Source organism: Heptranchias perlo, chromosome 34, assembly GCF_035084215.1.
Source record: "Heptranchias perlo isolate sHepPer1 chromosome 34, sHepPer1.hap1, whole genome shotgun sequence".
NCBI classification, from domain to species: Eukaryota; Metazoa; Chordata; class Chondrichthyes; order Hexanchiformes; family Hexanchidae; genus Heptranchias; species Heptranchias perlo.
In genome coordinates this window covers 6,998,626-7,022,704 of record NC_090358.1, presented here as the reverse complement: position 1 = coordinate 7,022,704, position 24,079 = coordinate 6,998,626, and the positions used below count along the sequence as shown (strand labels likewise).

General features: G+C 47.7%; 1 protein-coding gene across 3 annotated transcripts in view; it reads left to right on the top strand.

The window, feature by feature from the left end:
- Positions 1–24,079, top strand: part of akap13 (A-kinase anchoring protein 13) — a 322,499-nt gene that overhangs the window by 289,134 nt on the left and 9,286 nt on the right. For all 3 annotated transcript variants that reach the window (XM_067971374.1, XM_067971373.1, XM_067971372.1), the window contains 13 exons: positions 991–1,241; positions 2,276–2,401; positions 2,507–2,624; positions 4,001–4,249; positions 5,249–5,325; positions 10,523–10,704; positions 11,932–12,014; positions 12,600–12,788; positions 15,734–15,895; positions 17,690–17,760; positions 18,786–18,827; positions 19,952–20,002; positions 22,250–22,723. In XM_067971374.1, the coding sequence (XP_067827475.1) occupies positions 991–1,241; positions 2,276–2,401; positions 2,507–2,624; positions 4,001–4,249; positions 5,249–5,325; positions 10,523–10,704; positions 11,932–12,014; positions 12,600–12,788; positions 15,734–15,895; positions 17,690–17,760; positions 18,786–18,827; positions 19,952–20,002; positions 22,250–22,723 (2,075 nt within the window). The remainder of the gene's footprint in view (positions 1–990; positions 1,242–2,275; positions 2,402–2,506; positions 2,625–4,000; positions 4,250–5,248; positions 5,326–10,522; positions 10,705–11,931; positions 12,015–12,599; positions 12,789–15,733; positions 15,896–17,689; positions 17,761–18,785; positions 18,828–19,951; positions 20,003–22,249; positions 22,724–24,079) is intronic.

Genomic DNA, 24,079 nt, shown 5'->3' with positions numbered 1-24,079 from the left:
GAACCCCACCAACCCACATTCTCACCATATCACTCCAGGAATGCATCGAATTGCCTCTTGAATCCATTTACACTGTCTGCTTCAATGTCCTTTCTACACCTCTATTGCCCCTCGGATGCGAAAGTTCCCTCTGAGTTCCATTCTTACTCTTTGTTTGATGAATTGCTTTCACTTTTTATCGATGAATCTAAGTGAAGGCATGAGGTCCACAGTGCAGGACACCTCTGAGGTTAAAAAGAGTGAGAGAAGACGAGGTAAATCGAGAGGTGGTGATTAGGTGAGACCAAGCTTGGGGAAACCTTGGGAGGAATTCCTAAGTTTTAAGGTCAAGGTGGGAGGGAATGAGTTTTTTTTTTAAAAAAAGATGATGGGATAAGTTTTGACAGAGTGAGAATGGAGTGAGGAGAACGTGTGTGAATTTGGAGCTCAGGAGGAGCAAGAGAGGAAATTCCAGAGAAACGGCGCCCATTAAAGCTAAGAGACCATAAAAGTTGCAGCAAGGGAAGAGACATTGGAGGCTGGAGTAAGGGGGGCAAAATGGAAAATTGATGTAAAATGCCTTGATAATATGCAAACACTGCTGTGTGTAAGGAACAGTGTTAACGTACTGGTATTAGTGCAGCTCCCTCATAGGAACAGGGGAAGGCCATTCAGCCCCTCGTGCCTATTCCGCCATTCAATTAGATCATGACGGATCTGTATCTTAACTCTATCTTACCCGCCTTGGTTCCATATCCATTATTACTCTTGCCTCTAACAAAAATCTATCCATCTCTTTTGAAATTTTCAATTGCCCCCCCAGCCTTGACAGCTTTTTGGGGGGAGAGAGTTCCAGATTTCCACTACCCTTTGTGTGAAGAAGTGCTTCCTGACATCACCCCTGAATGGCCTAACTCTAATTTTAAGGTTATGCCCCCCCACCCCTTGTTTTGGATTCCAATCACCCTCTGTGCTCTTGGCACACAACTGATTGTGGATTTGTTTCTACAGAGCTAATGCAGACAGAAATGCACCACCTTCGGACTCTGAAGATCATGTCCGACGTCTACAGCAAAGGGATGACGAAGGAACTGCAGTTCGATAATCCAACAGTGGAACGCATCTTCCCCTGCCTGGAGGATCTGATAGACATTCACACACAGTTCTTCAATCGGATACTGGAGAGGAGAAAAGAATCTCTGGTAGCAAACAGTGACCGGAACTTCATCATTAAAAAGATCGGTGATATCTTGGTGAATCAGGTAAGAAGGAATCACTGAGCTGGGGGTGTCCAAATTGCTGCTCATGGGCCACGTGCAATCCTCGGGCGACCCAGCCCAAAAGCCCAGACATCTCGACCCTATTTGTGCTTGTATTTCTTATTTGCTGCCTTTATCCTGTTTGAATTATGTGAGCCTGTAGATTTAAACAGAGCTGTTCTTAGCACAGTTGCCTCATTGATGAATAAATCCTCAATCAGAACACCCTGGCTTGATGGACCAGTTACTCTTTTCCTGCCTGTCAATTTCGTATGTTCGTAGGTAATCTGTTTTAATGATGCTGGTTAAGGGATAAATATTGGCCAGGACACTGGAGAGAACTCCCCTGCTCTTCGAAATAGTGCCCTGGGCTATTTTACATCCACCTGAGAGGGCAGCTAGGGCCTCGGTTTAACATCTCATCCGAAAGACGGCACCTCCGACAGTGCAGCACTCCCTCAACACTGTACTGGGGTATCAGTGTAGATTTTGTGCTCAAGCCTCTGGAGTGGGACCTTCTGACTCCAAGGGTGTTACCCACTGAGCCACGGCTGACACCGCAAATGTACCAAGCTACGCAGCTCCAGCTGAGGTCAGCTAACTCGGCAGAGACTAGACATCAAACCTGGTACCTTCCTGATCTGTGTAAATCGGCAGCACACTGGGCGGCGATGGAACAATCGCTTGCTCTAATATGCCACAAATTGGGGGCGTATTGGCCTCCAGTTGTCAATCACAGCTATGTCATTGTGAGTGGCGACACCAAATAGTGTTAAATGTTTCCATGGGGAGGACTGCACTGTTGGTGGTGCCGTCTTTCGGACGAGACGTTAAACTGAGGTCCTGGAAAAGTTTTGGCGGTTCTCACAATCTTGAAAACCTCAGACAGGTTGCCTCGGTCTCTTTTTTTTCTTCCAAAGTCTCCGAGGCCAAGGAAAGCAACTCCTTTATTGATTGTGACATCTAGTTAAGTCTTTACCTGTGATGATTACTGCCTCACTGTCCTCTTACTTGCAATGTGATGTTTTATTTGGCAGTTCTCTGGACCAAGTGCCGAGCGAATGAAAAAGACCTACGGGAAATTCTGCGGCCGGCACAACAATGCGGTGAATTTTTGCAAGGAGCTATTGGCGCGAGAGAAAAAGTTCCAGGCTTTCGTGCGGGTATGTGTCCGTTCCGTTCGGCCAGCCTGCTGCCTTTAAAGCAGAAGAGTTTGAAATCTGCCAACTCGAATGCATGCCCTAAAATATTTTGTTTTGCTTTTCCAGAAAAAAATGACAAGTTCCATAGTTCGAAGATTAGGGATCCAGGAATGTATATTGCTGGTTACTCAAAGGATCACCAAGTACCCAGTGATTGTCCAGAGAATAATACAACATACCAAAGGTAAACAGCTGGCCTGATGGATGGTCCTATTTCTGACCTTACATGGGTACTGATTCGCTCCAAGTGTGGAAGGTATCTATATTTCACAGTACTAACCTCAACCATTAGGGATGGGGAAAATCAGCCATGGCTCCTTCTCTTGATCGCTAACCAGTAACCCCAGCTCGACAGCCTGTCAACACTCGGTGTCTAGACTCACATGAAGAATGGCCACTTACTGGAGGATGGTCTGCGTGAATTGAACCATAACCCAGCATGTATCACTGCAGGAGAAAATTGAAAAATAAAATCCACAATTTGTGGTTGTGCCATCATTCGGGTTAGACAATAAATAAAACTGTTACTCATTATTTCAGAGTCTTTTTAAAGTTTTAAATTATTTTAATTTTAAATTAATCCCATTCAGATGATAGGATGCCTTGTGGTAACTTTTCTACAGCAAGGTGGAGCACCTGACTAATGGGGAATGATAAATTGAGTGAGGTACCATGTTAAATGTTAACGCCCATCTCGCCTACATTCCTGGCTAACGTTAGGATGCGTAGAGCCAACTCCAAGGAAAAAATGGGAAAGATCGATACAGATGAGGAAGGCCACTGGTCCCATCTTAACTCATCCACCCGACAGTCCCCCAACACATCATCTGAAATGATTCCAGGATTTTCCCTCCACTACCCTGTGGGAGTCAATTAGGAACAGGAGTCGGCCATTCAGCCCCTCGAGCCTCTTCCGCCATTCAATGAGATCGTGGCTGATCTGTATCCTAACTCTATTTACCCACCTTGGCTCCATATCCCTTAATACCCTTGGCTAGCAAAAATCTATCACTCTCAGATTTAAAATTATTAATTGAGCTAGCATCTGCTTTTTGTGGGAGAGAGTTCCACACGTCGACCACCCTTTGCGTGAAGAGGCGTTTCCTAACTTTTCTCCTGAATGGCCTGGCTCTGATTTTAAGGTTATATCCCCTTGTCCTGGACTCCCCCTCCAGCGGAAAAAGTTTTTCTCTAACCTATCAAACCCTTTCGAAATCCTAAAACCCTCAATCAGATCACCCCTTAACCTTCTATTTTCCAGTGAATACAAGCCTAGTTTATGTAATTTCCCTTCATAATTTAACCCTGGTAACATTCAGGTGAATCTGCGCTGCACTCCTTCCAAGGTTAATATATCCTTTCTAAGGTGTTGAACAATTCGAGGTGTTGAACAATCTCTGTGAAGGAGAGCTTCCCTACATCTGGCCTGTGCTTGCTTATCACAAATCAAAGAGGGGAAAAAATTGCTCGTGTGTTTCTGATGTTAAGAACTCGAGTTAGACCCATGAATAGTTCATTCTCACCTTGTGCGATTATTTTTTTTCTTTCTTGTCTTCACAGAGAATGGAGATGATCATGCTGACCTCACAAAAGCACTGACAATGATTAAAGAGGTGATTGCAGCAGTGGATAACAAAGTAAGTGAATACGAAAAGAAGACCAGACTCAACGAGATCTACAACAGAACGGAGACCAAAGCCATCATGAGACTGAAGAGTGGCCAGATGTTTGCAAAGGAGGACTTGAAGCGGAGAAAACTGGTGCATGATGGGCCTGTTACATTGAAGACTGCAGCAGGAAGACTAAAAGGTACAACATTTGCACCATGCGATTTATTAAGCGAGAGTGACACCTAAATGATGCGGGTTGGGTTATGGTCGAGGGCCATTGTCAATAGCGGTGTCTTGCCTGAGGGCCACACTCAGTAATGCTGCACCGAAGATTTCCCCTCCACATGCCACCCATGCAACCAAGAGAGTGAGTGAGGAGTGAGTTGTTCCATGATCCTACCATTTGCCAAGAGAATACATGAGCTTTACAAGCCGGGGGTCTCCACTATTCTCACTTCCTCCCTTTGTAGCAATTTCCAGGCAGGATTAGATCATTGGCCCACCTACCCTGCCGATCCAACTTTCCACTTGACTACCTTGATGTGCTTCCAAATCTAATAACCCGGAATTATTTTTGCTGACAGGAACTCACCCAGTCCCTTTTTGAAGCTCAGCATAGCTTCTTGTTCCCCACCATGGTCTGTCCCATATGTTTAACACCCTTTTCATGGAAAAAAAAAGTTGCCTGAATTCTCCATTTACCAGTGCCCTGTACTAGTAAGCTGCGCAGTTTTAATTGATGAAACTCCAGCAGTATTCTTGAATGCACATCGGGTCCCCCTAAAACTTAGTGCTTGCCAATCTGTGCCTAAAATCCTTGAGGTTAGGTAAGTGAAGTGTGTGCCTACAGCCAGATGTGTGCTCCAAATCGAGCAAATGGAAACCATACACATGTGGGTTTCTCAGTTGATTTGGAGATCTGTAATAGGCTTCTATGTTTGCCAGACCAGGGAGAAAAAGATAATGTACATGGTGCAACACACTGCCCGTGTGATTTCCCCTTCCCTTCCCACCCACTAATTTGGTGATGAACTTGCTTTCATGTATGTAAAAGATGAGCGTTAGTCAGAGGAAGACTAACCTGAAACACACCATCCTACTCTGACAGTTGATGTGACATTAAAGGCTCATTTGTGGTGGTTATGACTATTCGTGCTTCAACTGCCTGTTTCTAAGATGTTTATCTCTTACTGTGTAGAGGTCCAGGCTGTGTTGCTGTCTGATGTGCTCCTGTTTCTTCAAGAGAAGGATCAGAAGTATACTTTTGCTACACTGGTGAGTTAGAATTCCTTTGATGAGGTTTAGTCATTTTTAAATGTCACTTGGGTCAATTGATGGCACCCCTGCTCTGAGTCACATGGGTTATGAGTTTTAATTCCACACAAGGGCTGAGCTAATGCAGTTCTGAGGGAATTGCTGCACTGTTGCAGATGCTAGCCTTCAGATGAAGCATTAAACTGAGGTACCGTCTGCCTGTTTAGGTGGATGTTAGAAGCTGCTCCAGGAAGTCAGTAGGGTTGATATTGTGGAAAGATGAGATCACATTGATATAAGATAGTCACTAATGAATCCAATGGGGAATTCAGGAGAAACTTCTTTACCCAGAGAGTGGTTAGAATGTGGAACTCGCTACCACAAGGAGTAGCTGAGGCGAATAGCATTGATGCATTTAAGGGGAAAGCTAGATAAACACATGAGGGAGAAAGGAAAAGAAGTTTATGCTGATAGGATTGGATGAAGAGGGGTAGGTGGTGACTTGTGTGGAGCATAAACACCGACATTGACAAATTGGGCCAAACAGCCTGTTTCTGTGTTGTGCATTCTGTGTAACATTGGGATTCTTCATCCGAGCTAACTCAAAATAAATGAAGTAGAAGGGAAGATTGGGAGTGGAGTACGTCCCCACCTATAGTATTTTTTTTAATTAAAAGGATGTATCTCCTGTTTCACACGAGATATCTCCACTGTAGTCACTTATTTCCCTCCTTTGGTGCCCTCCCATTTTGGGTGTTTGTTCGCCCTCGAGTAACCTTACTGGTTCACTTAGAGTCGGTGATTTGGACAGCCCTAGGGAAAGAAAGGCTTCCATTTATACAGCTCCTTATCCCAACCAAACCTCTCAAAGCACCCCAATGGAAATTAATTACTTTTTGTGCAGTCACTGTTATGTAGGGAAATGGGCAGCGAACTTGTGCACAGCAAGGGTCCCACAAACAGTAGCAAGAACAGTTTTTTTTTTTTGTTTTTTGTTGTGTTGGTTGAAGGAGAAAAGTTTGGCCAGGAGATTAAAAGCTCTGTTGTTCCTTGAATGGTGTCATGGGATTTTTCAATATCCAGAGCAGGAAGACCGGGTATGCACGATCTGAAAGAGAGCATCTCCCTCCGCACTGAAGCCCTGATATGCAGCTTGAATGTAGGGGCGAGAGTGTTACCAACTTTACATTGAATTGCATAGAATGTACAGCACAGGATCAGGCCATTTGGCCCAACCGGTGCATGCCGATGTTTACTCTCCACACGAGCCAACTACCCCTGTACAACACGAACTTTAGGAAATGATTTTGTCGCGTATCCCTTGATAAGCAAACATAAAAGGAAGTCAAATTGCAGAAAAGCAACCACCTGCGTTTCCCCGCAGTGTGCCTGAGCCGCTCGGTGTGTTAGAGGTCCAGGATGGTGCCATGTTGGTTTATGATTGCAATCCCTTCCAGCCACGTGATTTCCACAGACTATGCTCACTCATCTCCGAGGCTGTGGTGAAGAACCATTGCCAGAGCACTGGTAACAGGCTGTCTGTTTAATCCCTTTCCTTAGGGGTATAGCGCTAACACGAGACCTAAAAGTGGAAGTATCCATATTTTTAGAAGAGATAAGTTAATGAGTGGTTCCCCATTAGCTCAATGGGTGGATGCGTCACTTGGGCTGAGTTCTGAGCCATACAGACCAGGAGCAGCTGCACTTCCATTTCCTGATTTCAGACAGTACGGGGGCTAGGTTTGACCTCTGCACCTTAGGGTCGCAAGATTCCCGCCGCCGATGCTGTCCGTTGATCCCTGCTGGAAAACGCAAAGCATGAGAGGATAGGATCAGGGCTGTGATGTTCCCACAGACTTGCCCACCCTCAATATCTACTGTCACACAGGAGGAATGTCTGTCGCTTCGCCCCAACATTGGGGGCCGTGCCGGCCCCCGCTTAGGCCCCACACTCTCTGGAATTCTCTCCCTAAACCCCTTTGCCCCTCCACCTCTCTCTCCTCCTTCACGCTGCTCTTCAAAACCCACCTCTTTGACCAAACTTTTGGTCACCGTTCCTAATCTTTCTTGCTTTGGCTCAGTGACTGGTTTCCCTTGCCCCTCTCTGATATGCCTGGGGACATTTTTCTTACGTTAAGGAGCCGATATAAAGTTGTTGCTAAGTCGTCACTTAGGCCCAGGAATCAGAGGGCATATCCTATTCCTTATGGTAAGTAACTGTTCAGGGGAGGATATTAGCTGGGAAGCTTATAGCTGGTTCTTTGAAGTAATCTAATTGAAGTGTTTAAGATGATCAAAGGAGTTGATAAAGTATAAAGAGAGAAATTATTTCCTCAGGTTGGGGAGTGCAGAGCAAGGGGGCATAACCTTAAAATTAGAGCTGGGCCATTCAGAGGAGATATCAGGAAGCAATTCACACAAAGTAGCGGAAATCTAGAACTCTCTTTTCCCCCCCCCCCCCCCCCCCCAGAAAGCTGTTGAGGCTGGGGGTCAATTGAAAATTTCAAAACGGAGGTTGATAGATTTTTTGATAGGCAAGGGTATCGAGGGTTACGGGACCTCGGCAAGTAGATGGAGTTAAGATACAGATCAGCCATGATGTACTTGATTGGAGGATCAGGCTCGAGGGGCTGAATGGCCTATTCCAGTTCCTAGTCAGTAAACTTATTGAAACCTGGCCTCGTAAGCCATGATTTTGGGCCATCCTGAGCAGACTCAAATTTGGACATATTTTGCACTCTCTGGGATTTGCAACAATTAAACTGTGACTGGAGACTGCGTCCTTAACACAGGATTCCTAATGAGATTGCAGAATTGCAGGAAATGGGTTTCATTTCAAAACTATTGCGTGTGTAGTTTTTTTGGAAATGGGAAATTCTCCCATCGTGATGGGCTTGGTCTCCAGCTGAGAAGCAGCAAATGTCGCAGAGTAGTTCACGCAGATATATTTTCGTGCAAGCATTTGAATGATCCAAGATAAGATACTTATTGCAGTCGGTCAAAGCATTGCACAATCTCATACTCCACAGTCGCATAGCTTGCCGACATTCACCATCTCTCTCACTTGAAGCGAGGAAATGAAGGATGGCTTTGCCCATGGAACTGTACTGGAGCAAGGGGGGGGAAAAGAAGCAGAAGCTTGGGCAATACCCAGTATCCTGGAGGCAGAGGCAGTTACCCCACACCCCTATGAATAGAGGCAGCAGCTGAAACTATCATGTGTGTGGGAGAAGAGTGGTGTTGAGATCATAGCTTGTTGAGCTGTTACAGCCAGACTTCCTGTCTGCCGAGCATTTGGCATGTAAATTATTGTGTCTGGGAGCAGTTCCTATTTGTAGTTAAGAATGGCACCGCTGCCTTAGAGTGACAATTGAAAAATGCTGATTGTGGTTTTTTTTTCTCTGTAAACTGTGTGGCTTCTTCAACACATATTCAGCCCTGTTAGTTTTAGACTTTGAGTCATCAAAAGAATAGGTCTGTATACATTACTTCCCCCCCCCCCCCCTCCTCTTTACTACCCCTCCGCCCCACACATGGTTTAATATCGTATTTAAATTAGGATTAGTGCATAGGGGTTGGAACACAATGACACTGAGCATTTCCGAGGAGTGAAGCTGAAGGGAGGATTCGGTCCCACACTGCCAACTCTCCAAACCAACTGCATCGAACACCCTGTTGTGCACTGTTCATTTTGTGACGGTGGTGAGTAATGCCCTCCACTAATTCTGCTCTGAAACCACCTCTTGGCAGCTGTGGCAGTGCAGCCTGGCTTGAGTTTATCTGGTGGGTAGCCCTTCAACCACGAGAACACTCTGATTCCTGCTGTCACTATTGACGCTGTTTCTTCAGCAACTGCGTTTCTTGTAGCTGTTGATGCTGTTGCATTTCTTACTTGTCCGCACTGTAGCGTAGTATCGAATCGCAACCTGATTGATCTGCCACAAAAATCTCCCTCCCAGGTGTCTGTGCCAACATCACACACCTTTGAGCTGTGCTTCAACACGGCCTTAAAATATTTCCCTTGCACACCATGGGAACACTGCCAAATTTGAACTCACTGTACAGAATGTGCTTCTGGAACCTGTGGTTCATCCAAGCACTATGTCCCACCCAGCACAGCTGTTCCTCCTTTGGCATTGTCACAATGCAGTTTGATTTTCCAGCACCTCCCAATCAGTATTGTGTTCCTGACGTTTAATGTGCATCCTGATGGGAGAACCTTTCCCACTGTTGGGCACAAACCTAAGCACACCAATCCATGGCACAATGTATTACTGTCCCATCAGGTTGCACCAACCTTTCATTTTCATGGGAGTATTTCCTCCATTGTTAAGATGCCTGGTGTACAGCCAACCTCTAGGCCATTGTCAATGTTCTCAGAAGTTGGTCACCAGAGAGAGCACCTCTGTCTGACTTTTTTTCTCTGTTTCTCTCTTTCGCGCGCTTTCTCTCTCTCTCCACCATCGTTCTCAATGCAACTCATATCAGGAACCTAGTAGAATGGGGCTCGATCCAGTACCCACACCCACTCCATGATGATGAGCATTAATAGTTAATATTCAACATGATCACATTCCAACTCCCGCCCCCACATTGGCAATTAATGGGGAACCCCTGCGTCTTCTGGGCCACAGTCCATGGTGCAATGCGTTACTGTCAGCCTTGGCTCAATCAGTAGCACACTCATATCTGAGTCAGAAGGGCGTGGGTTCAAGTCCCACTCCGGAGACTTGAGCACAAAATCTAGTGCAGTATTGAGGGAGTGCTGCACTGTCGGAGGTGCCGTCTTTTGGGTGAGACGTTAAACCGAGGCACCGTCTGCCCTCAGGTGGATGTAAAAGATCCCGTGGTACTATTCGAAGAAGAGCTGCGGAATTCTCCCCAGTGTCCTGGCTAATATTTATCCCTCAACCAAAATCACTAAAGGAGATTATCTGCTCATTTATCACATTGCTGTTTGGGGGATCTTGCTGTGCACATATTGGCTGCCGCATTTCCTACATGACAGCAGTGACTACACTTCAAAAAGTACTTAATTGGCTGTGAAGTGCTTTGGGATGTCCTGAGGCCGTGAAAGGCGCTATATAAATGCAAGTTCTTTTCTTTTTCTTTTGCCTCATCAGGTTGCACCAACTTTTCATTTTCATGGGGGGGGGGGGTTTCGTCTTTTTTTTTCTCGCCCTGCTGACACCTGGTGTTTTCTTAATACACGTTCTAGGACCAGAAGGCAACTATGGTGCCGCTGCAAAAGCTCATCGTGCGTGAGGTAGCGCATGAAGAAAAGGGGTTGTTCCTCATCAGCGCAGCGTCCCAGGCACCAGAGATGTACGAGGTTCACACCAGCTCCAAAGAGGAGAGGACTAACTGGATGCAGATCATTCAGCAGACTGCAAACACAATGTAAGTGGCTTCGTGTAGGAGTGTGAGTGGGACCCGCCCAGAGAGTGGAATAAATACCTGACAGCCCCTTTGCTGTCCCACCTTCACCCCAGATCAATATTGCAACCCCTTTTGATATTTTGTCAGCTGTTCAAAGAAAAAAAAATGCTAGAGACCTCTCCAGGTGCTGTGATGGAGAACGGAGGTTTTGCATCAAGACCCTCAGTAAAGGAGGTTATTATGCCCAATTTGAGAATGAAAATACGAACGATGACAGATAGGAAAAGACCCTTTGGTCCATCCAGCCTGTCCCACACAAATTGTAATAACTTGTGCATCACAATATATACACCCCGCACCCCACCCAAAACCATGTGATCTCCTGGGAGAAGCAAAAACCAGATTAAAAACCCAGGATGGGGTGAATCTGGGGAATTCCTCTCCGACCCCTTAGGTGATTGAAACTAATTCAGGAGATGAGATGTGTTTTGGGAGTTCAAATGTCATCCTCACCTTTGTGATCAACAATTCACCCCGATCACTGACTATTCTCTCGTTGGTCATTGGCCTGAGGAAGGGCATTCTTTAACATCCACAGTGCAATGTTGGAGTTCATTTCTGGACTAAGACTTGCCAAAATTGGGGAGGCAAAAAAAAAGGTTGCATACTTGCATTGTTCGTTGTTGGCTTAAAAGGAGCAATTTCTAAACACAGAGCTTTGCCCACTGGAAGCACCTATCAGGAGTTCACAAGGGTGCTGCTCTCAGTATTCTGTCTATTATGGAGAGGGAGCATGCTCACGATTTCCCAGTACGTGCACCCGGTGGGCAAGGCTCCGTGCCAGGAGAACACATTCGGTAAAATGGTCCTGCAGTGTCATCAAGATGTCTGCCAATACAACCCTCTTCACCAAACAGGACGCTGCCAGCACCCCTTGTTGCTAATGCTTCTCAGCAGGAATTTACCTTTTACTCTGACTTCCCATCAGTGATAGAAGGACTTTATTACTTGGGAGCTTGTTATAGACTGGGAGCATGCTGCAATTCTACTCTATTCAATCTTCATTTCATCCATAAGAAAATGAGAAGCAGCCATTTGGTCTTTCATGGACTCCCGATGCTCACTACCTGCCCACCCCCTACTTTAAGGAATATTACGTTTCTTCCTCTATCTCCCCCCTGAATAAAATCCAGTTGTGCTGTGAACATCTGTATCACCCTTAATCCTCTGTTCTGGTTTCTCGCACAGGGGACAGGATGAAGATGAAGGAATCCCGAGCGAGTCTGAGGAAGACCGGCGGCAGCTAGAGAGCAGAGCCAAAGAGCTGAAAGGTACAGCTGTTTTATTTATCGGATCTTTAGAGATACAGAAAGACATGATTGCAGGTTTCAAACCTGATCAGTTAAATAGGGGTGGGATCATAGCTCGAGTTCTGGTGTTTGCTGCTGATGAAAATTAATTGAAAAGTTTAATGTTTGCACGTCATGCCAAACAGAAATAATTGTTGGGGGGGTGGGGGAGGAGTGGTGAGGTGAAGAGAATGAGCTATTCTTAAAAAGATTACCACCAGACTGCAGCGGTTCAAGAAGGCGGCTCACCACCACCTTCTCGAGGGCAATTAGGGATGGGCAATAAATGCCCATCCCTAATTGCCCTCTATGTGGCCTTGCCAGCGAAGCCCACATCCCATGAACGAATTTTAAAAAACCAAGTGAAGATTGAGCCTGGGCCTTCCAGCTGTGTTGCTGAGAACCGCACTGGGCAGTGGACTTTGTTATTGCCCATTTCTTGTCTGGTTTCCATTCTTCAGCCAAGTTGCTGATTTCTCCTCCCTTTTTTTTTTCCCCCCTACCCAAACTATACGATGGTTTAATGGCTGCTCAATAATTTCATCTCATTCATTCTTTGAAACACAGAGAAGCTACAGGAAAGAGACCAACAAATCCTCTCCCTCTTGGAAGAGAAACTGAGGCTGTACAAGGAAATGGTAGAGGCCAGTGGTCATGAAGAAGCATCTCAAAGTCTGATTACTCGGCCCTTCTTCAGAGCAAATTCAGAGGATGCGCCTAAAGGAGAATCACTGCTGAAAGATGCAATGAAAGAAGGTCAGTTCAAAAAAAAAAACTGGGGTTAACCTGACTGGTCGCCTGGTCCTGAAGCTATAAAGCCAGCATTGAATTCCGTGCCCCCTCAACTCATTTTTCCTATGGGATTAAAAAAAACATCAAAAAATCGCTTGGCTTACTTGGTAATGCTCTCGCCTTGGAGTCTGAAGGTGCTGAGTTTTAAGCCCCACTCCAGGACTTGATTCATAATCTAGGCTGACATTATGCGGAGTTCTAAAGGAGTGCTGCATTGTCAAAGGTGCCATTTTCAGATGAGATGTTAAACAGACCCCCGTCTGCCTGTTGAAGGGGACCCATGGCACAACGCAAAGAGGAACAGGGAATTCTCTCAGTATCCCAGCCAATGTTTCTCTCCCAATCAATCCCACAAGAAAAGCACCAATTAACTTGCCATTGCCGTTTGTCAGGTGTAGCTGCCACAGAATAGGTACTACAGTAGCTTACATAACAGTCACTGCATTTCAAAGTAATTCATTGTATGTGACGCACTCTGAGAGATGTGATCAGGTGCTTCATAAATGCACGTCTGTCTTATTAAAAATAGTTACGTTGCTGAACTTTGAGCAGGATGGTCATTGGATTGGTCTCCACTCCATTTAGTTCTTGATCTGAGCCGAGCAAAGCTGAGCAGAGGCTGCAACACCTCGCTTCATGCGGGGATAGAAGAGGAGGAAATCAGAAGGGTGTCCATCATCATCTGGTAGCCAGATATACAGGAGGGCCCAGGTGGCAATCTTGAACCAGAAATTACACCCATCCTCTTTTGGCAACTGAGCAGTGAAGCCCAGGTACACCTGAGGGACCTCTGAATTGCTATAAGAATATATCAAAATAGTTTAAAAATGGACATTAAGAAAAGAATTGGTAGAGATTTAGAAAACGACACACATTTGTTGTATTCTACGACAAGGTAAGTGGGATAAAATGTAAAGTATTTGGGCCGGATTGGTACATGGTGGAAGGCATACAGCAAAGAATGCTGGTGCATGTCAGAGTGGCAACCAGTTACCGGTAGAGTTCTATAGGGTTCGGTGTTGGGGCCGCAGGGAGAGTGAAGCCAGGCTGTATTTCTTCTCCTGATTGCTATCTGGTAATCCCTGGTGGAAAGTACATGTGTCCATGTTTGAATAGCAACACTTGGGGAAGGTGCCTGCAGAATCGTACCATGACAAGAGTCTGTGCCCTCAGGAGAGGACGGAGGGGTAACAGAAGGGAAGGGAAGGGAAAGGAAATCTGATTTCGTGTGCAATTTTCAGACATACGCTGGCTTGTCCAGTGAGATAGGAGATTGACATCTCTTAGCTTCTGCCTTGCAGCCATTTGATACTGTTATCTGACCAGAAAGTGTGGTCTCTCTGTAAAAATAAACCACTGGCTGTATCCTGGAAATACCAGAGAGGACGTTTGTTTCGCTCAAAAGAAAACAAATCACAAAGCATAATGTGAGGACGTGGAAATGAGCTGAGAAGATGCAGGCACTCAAGAACAGTTCACGTCCAAACATTTTATTCATCCATGTCTGCAATATTGATAGTTTCTCTGTTTCATTGTAAATTGTTTGTGCTCATCAGAGTGAGGGAAAAGAATACTTTGTGTTTTAGGCTCCCAGTGTCAGACTGAGCACTCCTGAATCACAGAATAGTTACAGATGGAGAAAGCCATTCAGCCCATCTTGGTTCATCCATCCAGAAAGATCCTAATTTCCCCCCTCCCATTGCAGCGTCCAATTGTTTTCACCTCCACTGTTATCATTTACCACCACAGCGATCCTGCTGTCCCTTTCAGTGAGTTTGCGAATTTAGTGGCACACAGTGGGGGGCAGTTTCCTGCTGTGTGCCCATGTCCGCTGGGTACTGTCTTGAGTCTGCCCAAACTCATTTTACGCAGGGGCCCTTGCAGACAGAGGTGTGCCGCCTGGGCTGGATTTGAACCCAGGTCTCAAGTTGAAGGGTCAGTGTCTAACCCACTGCACTGGGAGGTGCATGGCCTCTACTTAGTAAATCTGTGCGGTGACTACAGCCAGTTGGGGAAATTTCCTTTTGGATAAAGACTCTCTTGGAGGGCATAGAGGGCGATGGTGAGTCTGCATTCTGCCACAATAAGCCACAATATGCTCACATACACGTGCTCCTATGGCTACCCCATCACCTATTCCCATATCACATGGGGAACCCCCCCACACGCAACATCCTTCAGTCGAGCCAGTGAATTGAGCTCTCGCTGTTGCAAGAACCACTCGGCAATATTCCCTGCCAATTTCCCCCCCCCCCCCCCCCCCATTCACCACAGGAGAATACTGCAGCCCCTCCCCCCCCCCCAAATCAACACTTCCCTACTTCAGCACCGAAGCTTGGAAATGAAGTGGGTATTGACCAGAGTTTGTCCTCACTCCATGCACCTCTTTAATGGTCAGTACCGATGAGAGGGTTATTTGGAGATCACGATCTGACAAAGATCAAGAAATGCCGCACAATATTCAGTTTCTGTATTGACTTGCATCCAAAGCTGAAGTCAAGTTTTTGCTGTATGGACTAAACAGTGTTACTAGACTTTGTCAGTGTAAAAGCAGGTGTGTGCAATATTTTTATACTGTGTCCACTCAGACTGCAAAAACACCCAACAGCACGGTTAAAGATTCTGCTGTTCCAAACTTGGGTTGTGCCTGGAGCTAGTTTGAGTTACTGGTGGTTACAGGTAGTACATCGATGGTGCTAGAAGTGGGAGCAGTTTGAGGGCATGGATTGAGTGTGTTATGTTACACAAAAAGTATATCGCACAACATCAAAGTGTGTTGGGTTAATTGTGTTTATTTGCTGTCTATGATATTCATTAGATAAGCCCGGTGACAGCACTGACTAATTTTTGTGTACCTTTTTTTCTTGGTTATTTCTAACCAGAATTTACTGAACTCTTCTTTTATCCAGTCGAAACCCTGCAGAACTTGCTGTCTCTGAGCTTCGGAGGAGCTATCGGACAGCAGGCACCTGGCATCGCAGAGCAGGAGGGAATCACGGGGCACATCTCGTTACCCAGGAGGGCTGAGACGTTTGGAGGCTTTGACAGCCATCAGATGAGTGCCACGAAAAGTAAGTTAGTGTTGATCGAGGGTCTGTTCCTTTTAAAAGCGAGTTTCGCATTTTCCAACAAAAGAAGGTCGTGGTAAATGGAAATCTTTTGTTCCGATCCTTGCGGTGTGCCAACTTGGCTGGTCTCAACCAGGGCAGCAGTTGGCAATGCCTCGGTTAGGGATGAGGAAAAAAGCCAGCCGGAGTTCCTGATTCTGTTCATTATCCTGTGACTTCTGCCAGAACATGCATTTGTATGAATAATGGGTGAGAACAGGATCAGGCTTGGCTGTGATGCCTTTCATAACAGAATAGCTTGCCAGTTCTCACTGCCTAGTCCCCTGCAAAGAATGACCTCTGCAGCAGGGGTTGGGGGGAAGGGAGAAAGAGTATTAGAGTGGGGGCTGTAGAACTGTGTACCATGGCACAAGTCAGCACCTTCACTCAGGAAAATTGATGGCAGCAAAATAGTCGTATTGTGTGCTGGGGTTCACTGAACACAACATTGCTGGTGCGGGGCTGCCCCCCTCCCCGGAGCCCGGTGCGGGGCTGCCCCCCTCCCCGGAGCCCGGTGCGGGGCTGCCCCCCTCCCCGGAGCCCGGTGCGGGGCTGCCCCCCTCCCCGGAGCCCGGTGCGGGGCTGCCCCCCTCCCCGGAGCCCGGTGCGGGGCTGCCCCCCTCCCCGGAGCCCGGTGCGGGGCTGCCCCCCTCCCCGGAGCCCGGTGCGGGGCTGCCCCCCTCCCCGGAGCCCGGTGCGGGGCTGCCCCCCTCCCCGGAGCCCGGTGCGGGGCTGCCCCCCTCCCCGGAGCCCGGTGCGGGGCTGCCCCCCTCCCCGGAGCCCGGTGCGGGGCTGCCCCCCTCCCCGGAGCCCGGTGCGGGGCTGCCCCCCTCCCCGGAGCCCGGTGCGGGGCTGCCCCCCTCCCCGGAGCCCGGTGCGGGGCTGCCCCCCTCCCCGGAGCCCGGTGCGGGGCTGCCCCCCTCCCCGGAGCCCGGTGCGGGGCTGCCCCCCTCCCCGGAGCCCGGTGCGGGGCTGCCCCCCTCCCCGGAGCCCGGTGCGGGGCTGCCCCCCTCCCCGGAGCCCGGTGCGGGGCTGCCCCCCTCCCCGGAGCCCGGTGCGGGGCTGCCCCCCTCCCCGGAGCCCGGTGCGGGGCTGCCCCCCTCCCCGGAGCCCGGTGCGGGGCTGCCCCCCTCCCCGGAGCCCGGTGCGGGGCTGCCCCCCTCCCCGGAGCCCGGTGCGGGGCTGCCCCCCTCCCCGGAGCCCGGTGCGGGGCTGCCCCCCTCCCCGGAGCCCGGTGCGGGGCTGCCCCCCTCCCCGGAGCCCGGTGCGGGGCTGCCCCCCTCCCCGGAGCCCGGTGCGGGGCTGCCCCCCTCCCCGGAGCCCGGTGCGGGGCTGCCCCCCTCCCCGGAGCCCGGTGCGGGGCTGCCCCCCTCCCCGGAGCCCGGTGCGGGGCTGCCCCCCTCCCCGGAGCCCCCTTGTTCCGCCTACTCCTAGAATCACAATCCCTACTTCCCAATGCCTCCCTCCACTCTTCCGACTCTGCCCATAATGCACCTCGTTCCCTCCACTCCACCACTGGTGACAGAAACTTCCTGCACTCTGGAATTCTCTTCCCAAACCCCTCCCTCTTGCTACATCTCTCTCCATTTCAAAAGCCTCCTCAAAACTTGCCCTTTTGACTCCGCCTTTGGTCTCTTGCCCTTCCTCTTGATCAACATCCACTGCTTCCCCTGTAAAGCATCTTGAGACATTTCATTACGTGAATTGTTCTGTGGACATGTTCTCTGGTGAGCTAAACTGCAGCATCTTCGCTCGTAGATGGAGAGAAAGACGAAGTGGAAGATGGACAAGATCTTCGCAGAACTGAGTCAGACAGCGTTTTGAAGAAGGTAAATGATCCTCACTGAAACGTCAGGCACTTCAGCAATATATGAAGGAGTTCTCCTGGTGTCCAGGCCAACGTTCCTTCCTCAACCAACACCATCCTGACAAACAGCACTGTTGGTGGGATCTTAGTGCCCTCCTGTGTAATTCTAACTCTTGTGGTTAATGTGCCCTCTGGTGGCGAAGTTATGTAGCTGAATCCATGCATTGGTTGTAGCAGGGAAGGGTCAGTGAATTCCAAAAATCACAATCCTTTCAACATTAATTTAAAATTATTCATTGTTTCTGATGCTGTTTTTTAAAAAAAAATTATAATATAATCTTCCTTGATGGCCAATGTCTGTTTAGTTGTCGTGCCCTGCTCTACTTCTGTCACATTTGGCACAGCCAAAGCCAGCTGGGAGTTGGGGAGGAGTTTTGTTTTTAAAACCCTCAGCGCTTGTGGGAAAAGGCATGGATTGTGCTTTTTTTAATGCATCAATGGGCAACCGGGTTCCTGCCAGGAGAGAGATCAGACCAGTCTCTCTCGAACAATAAACCTCCGGCAACAGTGCCAACATTTTGAAGCCTTTCCGAACCTCTTGGCCCAAACAGGACAAGCCGGCAGGCAAGAAATCCAAGCACAAAACAGTTGCACGGGTTTCATATCCCACAGTTTGGAAACCCCTGATTTAAACTCTCTCTGCTTTTAAAGGCAGCTCCTTGCCAAAAATACCTACGAAAGAAAAATGACTGACAGGTTTCTTAATCGAAAAATCCAGCAATGCTTCAGTGCTGCTGCTTCTCTAGGTTTCTCCTTATCTCCTCAGCCCAGCAGCACTGAGGTCAGTTGGTGTGACCTTCAAAACCTGGGGCATTCCTGGGCTGTCTGCTTACTGCCACACACCAAGAGGTTCATTCACACACTGAATCAGTGGAGTTAGGAATGCAGGTTGTAGCAGAGAATTCTGATCATTTTTATTTTTTAATCTTACCAAAGATAACCTGGTATTATTTCTCATCAGAATTTTGCCTTTTTTTTTTAAAACAGGGACTGACTGCCAATTTGCTGCTGCCCATCAGAAAGAATGAGGTACGGCTGATTTTATGTACAAACCGACATGTATGCTTGGAGAAATGCTCATTGCATCAAGACTGAAAATGCTAAAAGTATTCGACTGAGCGTTACACAATGTAACAGTGTCACAATACCCAAACCAGAAAGCCAAGTAATAACTCATCATTTCCGTAACTCCAAAAGAAAAAAGATAATTTTAATGTTGATTTCTACCTCCTCCCCCGAAGGTGCTGGAGTGCGGGTTCCACAGGAGGTTCCACAGGTACTGACTACCCATCAGTAATGCACCCATGTGGCCAATCTCCACACATCATCAAGTCTAACCCTGTCCGTAACCAACATCCATTCACAAGGAGTTTCCAGCAAGTGTTTGATGGCCAGAGATTGCAAAAGTGGGAACCCTGTTCGATTATTCTTTTCCATTATGTTGATTTATGGTACTGGCGATGTTAGCTGCTTTTTGCATCGGAGTCAGTGGGGTGTTCACTTCCCGCGGAGCAGGCCCCGACCCCAATGTAAACCTGTGGCCAGACTCCAGCAAGACCTGCTTTTTGCCAGGAGCCCTTGGAGGGGGCCTTGGCAAATCCAGAAGGGTCATATCGGGGACGTCACCAGCTGCACGAGACCTGCTGTTCGGGAGCTGGCGATGTAAAAACCCCAATGACCCCCCATGTAACATGAAGTTACTGTAACGAGTAGTGGATTTGAGGACTTTTTATTTTAACTCTGCTTTTAAGGATTTTTAAGAACTTGTATTGATCTGAAAGAATTGGACCAGTTTTTGTTTTGTTTGGGTCGGGGAGATGATTCAGTGTGTGGTAATTAATCTGACACCTGACCCCAACTAGAGTAAAAGGCAATATGGGGACAAACATTCAGGGATTTTTGTTTAACCATATTGCCTAACTTTTAGAAACTAGGATGTGACTTTAAAGCAAGTCTTTTTAGATGCACAAGTATGATGGGAAGAGGAGGAGTTGTATTCCGTGCTGTATTTTACAAATGTTCACTCCCAGTGATGTTTGCTTCTCTCTGGGTTCAGTGTTAACACACGAGCTTAGGAGCTTTGCCTTCACAGCCCAGTTTATGAGTTGAGTTCTCATTGCTGCTTCACCTTACACGACTTGTTTATGTTACAGCACGTGCTTCAGAGGGTGCTGAGCCTACAGCAGTTGCTGCTTGGGTTACAGGTACGTCCATAGTACTTATGCCATTAGTAGTGGTTTCTGAAGCAGATAGAACTGACTGAGAACCATGGGTGGGACCCGCTGTACCTTGGAATGCACATTTGCCCCTTAACACTCTTCCCTCTGTGAATGAAAGTCCCAAAGCTTGACCACACAGACCAATTTTTCCCAATTTTCCGCCATCCATTCCTGATGGGGTACAGTTCCACTGGTGTCAGCCACCCTTGTGCCATTATGGCCATTCTTTGTGTGTGAACCTAGGCAGCCATTGTTGCCAGGCCTGTTCCAGTCTTCCACCTACGCCCACCAGTGATCAGGAGCAAGGGATACTTGGTGTTTGCCCCTCCCTAGCCATGGGGCACTGAGGCCAAATGCAGTGCCCCATCTACAGACCGGAATTGGACCCGGGGACCTTCCTGATATATAATTTCAGCATCACGTAAGGTGACTCATTTATCCTCTGAGCCATCGGGAGAGCTTGCTCTGTGCTTGTCGAAAAGAATGAGGAGCGAGTTAATCCTTTGCCAGCAGCCAATTGAGGAGTTTCTTCGGAGGAAGTAAATGGTAATCGGGGGGGGGGAGAGGAGATGAGGTCATTCTTTTCTCAGTCAAGAAATCTGTTTTGTGATCCAACAGCACCCTCTACTGTTCAGCAGTAATGAGCTATAATCCATGTCATTGATCTATCTTGGGATGGTACTTTATAATAACACCTGCTTTAAAGGCAAAATCTATTTTAAGATCAATTTTTTTTTGAGAAACCTGGCTTGAAGAGCTAAGTCCCACAGTGCAGGAGATCAGCAAAGATGAAAAGAGTAGGAGAGCTCTTAAGCTCATCCAAAACTCTGCCCGTATCCTAACTCACACCTAGTCCCGTTCCACCCATCACCCCGTGCTCGCTGACCCACATTGCATTCCTGTCTGGCAACGCCTCTATTTTTAAAATTCTCATCCTTGTTTTCAAATCCCTCCATGGCCTCTCGCCCCTCCCTATCTCTGTGTCCTCCTCAAGCCCTAGAACCCTCCGATATCTCTGCGCTCCTCCAATTCTTGCCTCATGCACATCCCAGATTTTAATCGCTCCACCATTGGCGGCCGTGCGTTCAGCTGCCTAGGCCCTAAGTTCTGGAATTCCCTCCCAAAGCCTCTCCGCCTCGCTACCTCTCCCTCCTCCTTTAAGACGCTCCTTAAAACGTATCTCTTTGACCAAATTTTTGGTCACCTGTCCTAACATCTCCTTATGTGGCTCAGCGTCAAATTTGTTTGATAATCGCTCCTGTGAAGCGGGCATTTTACTACATCAAAGGCGCTATATAAATGCAAGTTGTTGAGAGAATTTGAGGTACATCAAGAAGTAGTGATTAGGTGACACCAAACTTGGGTATAAAAATCTGTACATCGTAGGAGAAGAGGTAAGGAGCTGCTCAGATCTGAGGTCTTGGGACCTCCATCACTCCATCCTGTTCCACACTAAACCCTACTCGCTCCTCCACCCCCAACCCCCCCCCCAATCTTTCCCAATCTACGTTGGCTACCCATACCCCAACGGACTGAATTTGAAGTTCTCATCTAAAAATCCTGCATAGCCTTCCTCTTGCCCTGCCACGTCCTCCAGTCCTCCGACTCTGGCCATCTCCATCCCCACTGCTCTGCTTTCAGTAGCTGAACCTTGAGCGATTTCAACCCTACTGTTCAGAACTCGCTCCCCAAACCCTCCACCTTCTCAAAACTCATTGCTTCAACCAAGCTTTCAGTCATCTCTCCTAACCCTTGGCATCCACTGCTTTTTGCCTCTCTGAATTACATTGGGACATTTTTCTATGTTAAAGGCACAACGTAAATGCAGGTTGTTGGGAAGGAACGAGTTGGAGTACGAGAAGATGGGTATTAATTTCAACACAATAAAAATATTCTTCAAAAAAACTTCCATCTCATTAACTTATTAGATCTTTCCAAGAGAAAGTCAGCAATGGTTCATTAAGGATAAAGTGGAATATGACTTTAATGGATGAATTTGAACTGACCATTGCAAAACACGACAGAGTCCATGTATCAAGCTCAGTCCCAACTGTGCAGCATTTGCCACAAAATTCACCAAAAATGTGTTGACGTATTTTTCTCTTGTCAATCCTTCCCCCCACACCTTTTTGAAGGTGTAACTGTGATACAGTCCTATGCTCCGAAGCCCCCTCAAACTTTTTGTTGATGCTTGTTGTAGTTAAATGTTGATTTCCTTCCGTCACCCGGCAGGCTGTTGTCGTGCAACAAGATTCATTCATCGAGGACCAGAAGCAAGCGTTGAGCGAGAGGAGCGAGCGGTTGACACGGTCGTCCTTACGGCCCAACTCCCTGATCGAGCAGGAGAAGCAGCGGAGTTTGGAGAAGCACAGGCAGGAACTGGCCAACCTGAAGCGGCAGCAGGCGCAGCACCTGGAGGAGAAGAAGAAATGGGAAAAGGAATGGGAGAGCAGGGAGAAGGACGTAGGCGAGCGGGAGGCCAGGGTGGCCCGGCAAGACGACGAGACGGCGAGGCTGCGGAAGGAGGTGGAGAAGCAGAGAGAGGAGCTTCAGTTGAGGAAAGAGGAGTATCAGCAGGACCTGGAGAGGCTGAGGGCCACACAGAAGCAGCTGGAAAAGGAGAAAGAGCAGCTGAAGAGGAAGCAAGAGCAGCTGACTCACCAAAGACAGGATAGCCTTTCACACTCGGACTCCCTCAGTTCACAGGTACGGACTTCCTCGTGCAGTTAGTAGCACAGCAGCAGAATTGTTTTTTCTTCCTTTTTGTTAGTGTCCGTCACCGTGTTAAAAGATTCCAAACCAAACCACAGGGATATCCACACAACTAGATGCTGTGTGTGCACACTCCCCCGATAGGGACACACCCCACTTAGCAGGGTCCATAGAACTTGTGCAAGGGTTGGCAAAAGCCAAGGTTTAGGGACCCCCAAGTGTCTGAGGGGGGTACCTGCTGGTGTTTAACAAGCCAAAACCACACCGCATTGGTAAGGTTGTTCGTGCGTTGGTGCCTATATGCTGTAGGAAAAATCGCACTTTAGCCAATCGACTTTAATGTTGTGCAAGACACTTGTGTGATAGTCTTAATCCATCTCTTTAAATTACTCCCACTGCTACCACCAGCACTTCACCCTGGTGTTACACGGCCCTAAACACCCACTCCAGATGCAATCCAGGTTTGGAAGGGCAGAATCCACAATTCTGCTGCAGGGTGTTTATCCACATTTCAAATAGACACGGTGTGAAAACTATACTCGCCTACCATTATACTTTGGTGAAATTCTAGTGACACTAAAGTCTTTCAGGGACAAAGCTAAAACATGAAACCTTAAAGGGAAATTATATGCTGTCCAAAATGATGCCGCAGCCCATTAAAAATGGCCATGTGTTCCCAGTCATGTTGCCTTTAAGCAGTTTTGTTTTTACCTCATTTGATTGCTCAGTGGGTAAAGGCCCTGCCTGGTGTAGCCAAGCCATACAGACCCTAAAGTCCTAGGTTCAATTCCTGATCCATGCTGAGATGAGACGGGGCTACAATTGACTTCAGCATTTCCAAAGTCGGGAGGTGAAAGTTCAGCTCGTGTTCCTGATCACTATCCAGTGAGGTGTTTAAGATGATTAAAGGAATTGATGGGGTCGATAGAGAGAAACTATTTCCTGTGGTGGGGGAGTCCAGAACAGGGGTGGGGTGTAACCTTAATATTAGAGCTCGGCTGTCCAGGGGTGATGTCAGGAAGCACTTCTTCTCACTGAGGGGAGTGGAAATCTGGAAAACTCCCCCCAAAATGTTGTTGAGGCTGGGGGACAATTGAAAGTTTAAAAACTGAGATTGCTAGATTCTTGTTAGGCGAGGGTATTGAAGGTTACTGAAGCAAGGCAGATAAATGGAGTTAAGATACAGATCACCCGTGATCTAATTGAATGGCAGAACAAGCTCGAGGGGCTGAATGGCCTACTCCAGTTCCTAATGTTCCTGTGACCCCGTGTGGCAAGGCTCACGTTGTGAGGATGTTGTTTGATAACGGAATCAGACAATTCCATGATTGAATAGACTGCGGACACTCG